We start from the raw sequence: 8792 nt of genomic DNA, 5'->3' as shown, positions 1-8792 counted from the left end.
CGCGGGCGGGCCCGGCGCATGCGCAGCGCGCGCCGGCCGGCGGCGCGTGTGTTGTGGTGCGGCGGCGGCAAGATGGCGGCGCCCGGGGGCTCGGCGGGCGCCGCGGCGCTGAGGGCGCTGGTCCAGCAGTTCACCGCCATCACCGGTGAGTTCGGGGCGCGGGGCGCGCCGAGGCTACGGGGCTCACGCGGGAGGGTCCCGCCCGGCCCTCGCCGCCGGCGGGGCGGGGGCGGGAGGCGCGGGCCGAGGCGGAGCGGTTCCGGACGCGCTGCCCCTGCCCTCGGAGCGCCTCCCGCGGGGCGCCGGCGGTGGCGGGGCCCGTCCGCGGGCGCGCCCCGGGGCCGGCTCCGCTCCCTGCGCGGCGGAGATCTCGCCTCCCTTTGAGCTGCGGCTCGGAGGTTCCTCGGTTGTCCCGGTGGCGCGGGTGCGTGTCCTGCTCCCTCCTGCCATTTCCCTCCCTCCCGGCCGCACTCCGCCCCGGCTGCCGCTTCCCGCTCCCGCCGGTGACTGACCCGGGAGCGGAGCCCCGAGCCCGCCTGTGAAAAAGCAGAAATGTCCCACAGCGCGGGCGGCTCGAGTTGGGAAAGGGGAGAGCTGATTGCTTTTCCGTGAAGTTCGCGTCAGGTGACAGCTCCTGCTTCACGCTGTGTGCTCCGAGCTCTTGACCCACTTTGTGTTTAATCTGCTTCGCCGTAGTTACCCCTGGCTGGTGGCTGTGCGTGTCAGATGCTGCGGGAGGGGTTAATAAGATGTGTCAACTAAACAGCCAAAGGGAAATGAAACTGCTCTAATTCCGTTGTCCACACCAGCTCCGTTTCAGATTGTGTCCCTGTACTTGGACACACTCAAATCCTCGACAGGATGCTAGCAGGGAAATTACTGATCTCTCAGCTATTCCTAAAGAATCTTTATAGAGTAAACCTTTTGAAGAAAAAGAACGTCCAGCAATATATCAGTAGTATGTGCTTGTGTGGGAGATATTTGCTAAAAACCTGACCCAGAACAGGCAGAGCTGTGCTGCTTTCCTCCTCCTGACACCTTTTATGTTTAGACACATTTTATGCTCAACATAAGAGAGCCCCTCTATGCTTTCAAAACCAAAAAAGAAAGAGCCTGCTGGGCATCAGCCATCCACTACTAAGTGCGGTTTTGAAGTTTTGTTTTTGTCTTTAACAGAATTTAAGGTTGCATCCAGGAGTGTGTGGAGCTTGTCTGTGTGTGACAGGTGCTCACACCTCAGTGCTTTGTGTTAGTAGCTTTTTCAACTCAGAGTTGTAAGTGTTTCCAGTCTCTCCTGTCTATGGGGAAAAAGGCTGAGGGAATCATCTCCAGCATCAGGGATGAGGAGAAATAGTCTCTGATGCTTTTCTTTGATCCTGGTGGCAGAATTGTGTTTCTTTAGTGCTCTCATCCAGGAGAGTACTGCTAACAGAATGTAACTCCTGTGTGTCTTGCTGCCTTAAGTTTCAGCTTTCACATTTTCCAGATTCTGTTCTGCATTAGTATATAACTCTGAACTTCATGTAAAGTGTTAGCAAGTTCTCCTCACAGTTCAGTCAGACAAAACAATCCTTTTCCAGCCCTAGAGCCAAGGACACCATTGCACCTTCAAGCCCAAAAGTACAAACAGCAGTGAATTGAGGAGAGCAGGCTGAGAGGATGGGACTGCATAACCTGAGGCTGTAATTGGACAATTAACTCCAACATGGAAATGGACCAAAACTATAAAAGTGTGCAAACTTGTGACCCTGGATCCATCTTGGGTGTGCCCACAGCCAGGCTCTTGACCTGCCCAAGGTGTATCCTCTGAGAGCCTTTTAATAAATCCCTACTTTATTCCTTTAACTCTGCCCAGCCTCTTTTCTAGGCAGCCTCTCAAGGCATCAGATTTCCCCAAGGAAATGATGGGGCATCTGTGAAATTTTCTTTGAAACTTAACAAATATTTAGAAATTTCTGTTTCTGAAATGACTGAAAGCTTGATATGCTGGCACCTCCCTCAGGAATGATGAGGAGGAAGGAATCAGTGAAGGCACTTGCTGTGTCAGTGTCTCTTGAAATAATAACAGAGAATTGAATTATCATTTTTCTTCCAGTTCTTGCAAATGAGTCTTTGCAGGGAGGTGTAGAGTGGGGTCTGTGTGTTCCAGGCTCACAGGTGTGGTTTCATTGCTACAGTTAGCACTGAAAAGTGCTGAAAATGCCAAAAAATCGTTTGAGTGAAGAACCTGAACTTCTCATTGGGTTTTTGGGGTATCACTAGTTTTTATTTTGTGCTTTTTTCAGCTCAGTTAAGGTCTTAAAAACACAGCTGCCTGTCATCCCAGTGTGCTTGTTGTGGCAGGTTGGGTGTTTTGGGAAACCTGTTCCCTCAGTCAGTTTGGCTTTCTGCGTGGTTTGATGTGCAGGTTATTTAGAACTGATTGAGCTCCACAGTTTCAGAGTGTGTTCTGTGCTCAAACCAGATCTTCTTGAGTCTTTCCCAGAAAATCTGAGAAATATCTGAATGTGTTTTGCCCAGACTGGTGTTGTCTGTGAGCCTGCTTTTGGGCAAAGTGTTGTTGTCATTTTGGTGGCTTGCTGTGAACTTAGGAACAATTCCTACAGATCCCAAAGCTGCTCCCAGACTGGTTCAGCTGCATTTTAGCACTCTTCATCTCTACCAGCCTTTCCTAAGGAAAAGAAGCTCTTTGGCAGTCCACCACCTAGGGAGAAGGTGCTGTAGAGAATTGGGATGCAGGAGAGCTTCTCCTGAGGGAGCTTCTGCTGATGGGATGAGGAGAAGTTGGGACACTGAGGCTCATCCTCTGAGGAAAGATTTACAGGTGGTGTTAGCAACTGTTGCTTCATCCTGAGCATGTTTTAAAACTGGGATTAGTTGCACTTTAGGTGTTCAAAGCCAGTCTGGACAGGGCCTGAAGCAGCCTGGGGTAGTGGAAGGTGTCCCTGCCCATGGCAGAGTGTAGAACAGGATGAGCTTTAAGTTCCCTTCCACCCCAAACCATTCCATGATTCTGTGATTTGAATAAATGTTAGTCATTATACAAAGAACTCTGTAGAAAAGTGTTACTTTCTCCCTCTTGACTGCTTTTTTCCTCCCTTCTTATATAAACTGAACTTCTGCTGGTTTGATTTTGCCTTTCAGCAGAATCAGTAAATCAGAGCGTCTTTTCTTCCCTCTCTAAATGTCTGTTACAAGTGGATAAAAAAATTTTAGCAGCTGATTTAATATTCTTCCTGTTAAAATGTTAAGTCAGGTTTTCATTTTTCTTTCTGTATGCCTACTTGAAAAATCCATAGAATCTTGGAATGGCTTGACATGGGAGGGACCTTAAAACTCATCTTGTTCTACCTGCTGTGGTGGTCAGGGACACCTCCACTGTCCCAGGGTGCTCCAAGACACTTCCAGGGATTCAGGGGCAGCCACTGCTTCTGTGGGCAGGGAATCCACAAAATTAGAGGGTTCCTCTATTTTCTCACAGGGAAGGATTTCTGCCCAGTATCCCATCTAACCCTGCCCTCTGTCAGTGTGCAGCCATTGTCCTTGCCTGTCCCTCCATCCTTTGTCCCCAGTCCCTCTCCAGCTCTCCTGGAGCCCCTTTAGGCACTGGAAGGGGCTCTGAAGTCTCCCTGGAGGTTTCTCTTCTCCAGGTGAGCACCCCCAGCTCTCCCAGCCTGGCTCCAGCCCTCACAGCACCTTCCTGGTGCTGTTTCTGGACTCATGTCTGAAAATGTCTGACCTCTAGAAGAAAGTCCCCATCGTGCTCAAAGCCCTCAGATGGTTTCCTGTAGGTTTTCAGTTCCTGACAGGAAGAAGCCTGGCAGTCCTGACTGCAAGCATCCCCTTCCCCCTGAGCTGTTTCACAGTTGTGCTTCAGGGATAAATGGCAGCTGATGAACTGTTCCTCCTAATTATTAATGCTTTGACAGAGAAAGCTGTTCTGGGCACTTCCAGTCAAAATGCTGTTGTTACTGTTATATTTTATGAAAAATCCCTCAGCTAGGATTTTTCTCTTGAAAAGCTGAAAAGCCTCAGAAAAGAAATATGAACAATAATTATCTGATTGCTTGCAATGTGGTTTTAGAAGTTGCTTACCAACAGGTGCATTTTTAATTAGTTCCATGTAAATTGTTTTTACTTAATAACCAATCCCAGTCCAGCTGTGTCGGGACTCTGGTCTGTCACTGGGTTTTTATTATTCATTCTTTTCTAACTTTCTGATGTCTCTTTAGTATAGTTTTAATAGATCATTTTCTTTTAATATAATGTAATACAATGTAATATAATGTAATATAATATAATGTAATAATATTATATATGACATGACATAATGTAACGTAACATAAATAATAATAACATATAATATAATATAATGTAATACAATACAGTATAATACAGTGTAATACAATATAATATAATATAATATAATATAATATAATATAATATAATATAATATAATATAATATAATATAATATAATATAATATAATATAATATAATATAATATAATATAATATAATATAATATAATATAATATAATATAATATAATATAATATAATATAATATAATATAATATCAGTCTTCTAAGAACTTGAAGTCAGTTCTCACCTCTCACCTCATCCTGGAACCCCTCAGCACACCACACCAATCAATAACCACACGTTGTGATTTCTTTCCCTGTGGCATTGCAGGTGCCAGTGAAAGCGTGGGGAAGCACATGCTGGAAGCGTGCAACAACAACCTGGAGATGGCTGTCACCATGTTCCTGGATGGAGGGGGCATAGCAGAGGAGCCCAGCACCAGCTCTGCAGCAGTGTCTGCTGCCCGCCCGCACCCCGAGTACGTACCCTGGGCACAGCTGTGCCAGCCTGGCTCTCTGATGGCACTGAGATGGCACTGTGCAGAGCACAGCCAGCCAGGCAGCTGCCACTCCTCAGCACAGCATTGCACGCTGCTTTGGTCTTGGGCAGTTGATTGCTCCAGTGTTCTGCTTTGTGAGGCTCTTGCACTTCAGTTTTCTGGAGCTTTCACCTGCTGTTTTTTACAAACAAAGCCCAAGTCGTTGAAGTAGGGATGCAGTAATAAGAGAGTCTAATTTTTAAATGCTTCAGCAATCTTGCTTGACACTAATTTGGCAGTGAGAGAGTTCTCATGGTTTGGTTCTTGTAAGTGCAGCCACCTTACTCCCATTTCATAAATTCATAGAATTTCAGGTTGGAAAAGATTATCAAGTCCAGCCATCAACCCAACACCACCACCACCAATTCATGTCCCCAAGTGCCACATCCATATGTTTTTTGTGACTCCACCACTGCCCTGGGCAGCCTGTGCAGTGCTTTACAGCCCTTTCTGTGAGGAAATTTGCCATAATATCTAACATAAACCTCCTCTGGCACAACTTGAGGCCATTTTGTCTCCTCTTGTCTCTCCTTACCTGGAAGAAGAGTGACTTGTGAGGGTTTTATAGTGGTGGTTTAACCAGTTTGGCACTGGAAAGCCAGGCCTGTACACCAGTATGCAGAGGAATCAGCACCTTCAGCACCTTCACCAGTCTCTGACACATCAGATGCCTGCAAAAGGAAGAGAATTTCCACTTAAACATATCAGAGAATCTCAGTGCTGCCTATTAATGTGACTGCTTGAGATAAAGGGAATATCTTGAGTGGTATAAATTCATTAAATATGGTAAATTAAATGCAAGCCAGGCTTTTGTACTTATGAAAATCTTCCACTCCAGGAAAAAGACAGCTGACTTATAAAGGAAAATCCTTGCCTCTCATACTTTTGAAACACATATATAAATTTAAATTTAAATAATTCTTTCAGTGCTAACCTTTATAGCTAATGTGAAGTGCCTTCCTACTTGAACCTTTAATAAAGTTAAAATAAGTATATAGGTTAGTGTTCTTATTTCTAGACAACTTCTGGCACATCAGTGGCTCCAGATTTTTCTTGGAATACTTTCTTTTTTATACTCAACACTCTCCAGGTGCTGATCAGCTCAGTGTTCCTCCTAGGAGGAGAGAACAGTAAATGTGCAAGTGGAGAGTAACTGGCTGCACAGAGCATCAAAGATGTGGAGGGTAAGAGCAAGGTCAGTGCATCCTGCTGGCATACTCAGCTACCTTTTAAAAGCTGCATGGTCAAAAGCTGCAGAATGCACTCTTCACACCTCGGAAGTCTGGGGGAAGAGGGAGCTCACTGACAGGATGTAGCAATGGATGAATTCTTCTGTACAAAAATCCATGGGCCAGGTGACCACACTGTTGTCACAGTGATTTCTTGGTGATTTCCTCTCTTCTCCTAATTGTACTTTTGGATTACCTGTGAGTGTCTGCAAGTATAACTGACTGAGCTGTTGACATGTGAGGGAGCTCAGTTATGTAAGCCAAGAACTGCTTCAGAAATGGGGGGAAATGGCCATCTTGACCTGGTTTTCCTCCTTCTGGGAAAGAGAGAGGTATCACTTTCAGTTGGAAGCAAAAAGTTTTCTGACAGACAAAAGCTGGTAATCAGGAAGATAATATTTTTTTCTATGTAGCTAGCAAGGAAAATAGGATGGTAAGTGGATTATTTAACATCTTTTGGTAAGGTTTTAAAAGCTTCCAAGTTCTAACAAAGTTATTCAAGAACAAAAAATGTTTAAATACAGATTGACCAAGCCTGGGATCAAGTCACTCAGGGGTTTGTGTGATGTTTTATCAAAAGTTATCCATGGCAGCTCTCAGTGCACAGGGTACCAGTCATGAGTGGGAACAAATTCGCCCTTGAGAACCCACTTAATCCCAAACCTCTTCATTCTCTCCAGTGGTACAGCAGCATCTTTAACTGGTTTGAGTTGCAGGAGCCTTGGAGCTTAATGAGATGTGGTTTGTACAGTACTTGGAATATTATCATCTCTCTGATTTTTCTTTTTTGTTTCTTCTCCTTTGATAGAGATGAAGTACGAGCTCCAATTCCTCAAAAGCAGGAAATCTTAGTAGAGCCTGAGCCCTTGTTTGGAGGTAGGCTTGTGTTCTTATTTTGTTTCTGTTTTCTTTACCTTGAGGTGAGCTAAGTGCCTAAAAAAATCAAAACTTGTTTAATAAGAAGAAATAACACCAGTGGTATTAAAAATCTCACACACAAGAGATGCTTTATTCCCAGGGGTACTAATTTGCTAAATCTTGCTTCATGAGACTTTGTGAGGTGGCAGCCAATTAACTTAATTAAGTATACATCTGGGGGCCCAGAACTGTGGGGTACTGCTGTGGAAATGGGATGGAAGATGGAGCCTTGGCTGACAAGTGAAAATGAAGAGGACAAATTGTTGAGATGACAGATCAGAAAGAAGGGCTGAACTCTGGATTGCCCATACCCTTCTCCATTTCTCATGCAGGAATTTAATTTGCTCTTTAAGCTGTGCTGTGCACAGCTTTTCTTGTCTCTGTCCTTCTCATGTGGAGCAGGGCATTTCTGGGCTGGCCTTTGCCATGTCAGATGGATTGAGAGCTTTGCCCTTTTCACCAAGAAGGCTGTGCAAGTGCTTGTCACTGCTGTGGTCTCACACCATGGGAAATGCTCTTTCCTGTCATTTAGTTCCTGTGGTAGAAAGGAGAAGGAGGCCAAGCTTCAGGTGTAGCCTGGAACTGATTTTTCTTGATTCTGATTTTCAACATCAGAGAGCTGTTTAGCCAGGATGCACAAGCTGAGGGTGGTTCAGAGGGAGCACACAATGCCAGGCAATACAGGTGCACACCACTTCCCTTTCTGCTGTACTTGCACTGATAGCAATATTAGCTTTTCTAGTTTTAGTCCTTCTAGCAATTTTTTTCCCCTGTCTGTTTTGGGAGCTGGACAATTTTGACTCCTTTAATATGCTTCAGTCTCCAGTCCCATCAGAAAATGTTTATTCCTTAGACAGAGTATGAATCACTAAAATGGACTAACTTAACTTCTACATACTGATGTGAGATGCATGAAGTAACAACAATTTGAAATACTCACTTAATTTGCACTTGGGCAAAAAGGGAATGATGTACAAAGTATCTGCTTTCATTGAAGTGGTTTTGCACTTCTGTGAGCTTCACTGATGTAATTTCATGACATTCCCCTTGCTGCTGAAATGCCACCTTGTCAGCAACAGTGAAGCTGGGCTTTGAAGGTCTCAACCATAAGAAGCAGTGACATGAAAACGAGGACACACTGTCTTTATCTAATCCTTGCACTTCCCATCCTGCCTGGATGTTGGAAGTGGGGAGTTTAGTAGCAGTGGTGGTCAGTCCTGCAGCAGGAAATCTGCATCTAGAGGAGGTTGCCCTGCTGATGCCTCTCTGAAGATAGAGGAGCTCTCTGCACTTTTTCCTGGCCCAACAGTGTTTTTGACAAAGATCTGTTCACTCCTGTGGGTTATTAGGATTCAGATCTGCTGATCCTAACACTTGGTGCTCTCATACCTACCTGTTCCACACTGATCTCAGTGACACTGTCACTGACCTGGGTCAGTGATTCCCTCCTGGCACTCTGTGATCCAGCAGTGCCACTTGTGTTCCTGGCACAGAGCAGCCTGACAGAGGAGCTGAACCTGAAGAGATCATTGGTCTCAGTTGTAGCCTTACAGCAGGGGAGGTGGCAGTTTCTGTTTTGAAGGCTCATACTGAATGGTTGTATAAGCTCAGGTTTTTTCCAGCTGCAGAGGTGACCCTGTGTGTTTGTGCCCTGCTGGGTACCTGGATCCCATCATTGAGTACAAAGGATCCTCCTGGATTGCTGAGAGCCTCTTCACCTGTGCTGCTGGCAGGGACATGCTGCTT

General features: G+C 45.4%; 1 protein-coding gene across 1 annotated transcript in view; it reads left to right on the top strand.

The window, feature by feature from the left end:
• The first annotated feature begins 19 nt into the window (after window positions 1-19).
• The window catches only part of UBXN7 (UBX domain protein 7), a 28470-nt gene continuing 19697 nt past the window's right edge, over window positions 20-8792 (top strand). The window contains exons 1-3 of the mRNA XM_064721204.1: window positions 20-145; window positions 4692-4839; window positions 6937-7004. Of these exons, the coding sequence (XP_064577274.1) occupies window positions 73-145; window positions 4692-4839; window positions 6937-7004 (289 nt within the window). The 5' untranslated portion in view covers window positions 20-72. The remainder of the gene's footprint in view (window positions 146-4691; window positions 4840-6936; window positions 7005-8792) is intronic.

Source organism: Zonotrichia leucophrys, chromosome 9 (genome assembly GCF_028769735.1).
Source record: "Zonotrichia leucophrys gambelii isolate GWCS_2022_RI chromosome 9, RI_Zleu_2.0, whole genome shotgun sequence".
NCBI lineage: Eukaryota > Metazoa > Chordata > Aves > Passeriformes > Passerellidae > Zonotrichia > Zonotrichia leucophrys.
Note: the sequence above shows the minus strand (reverse complement) of the source record. Positions and strands in the feature narration are given on the sequence as shown.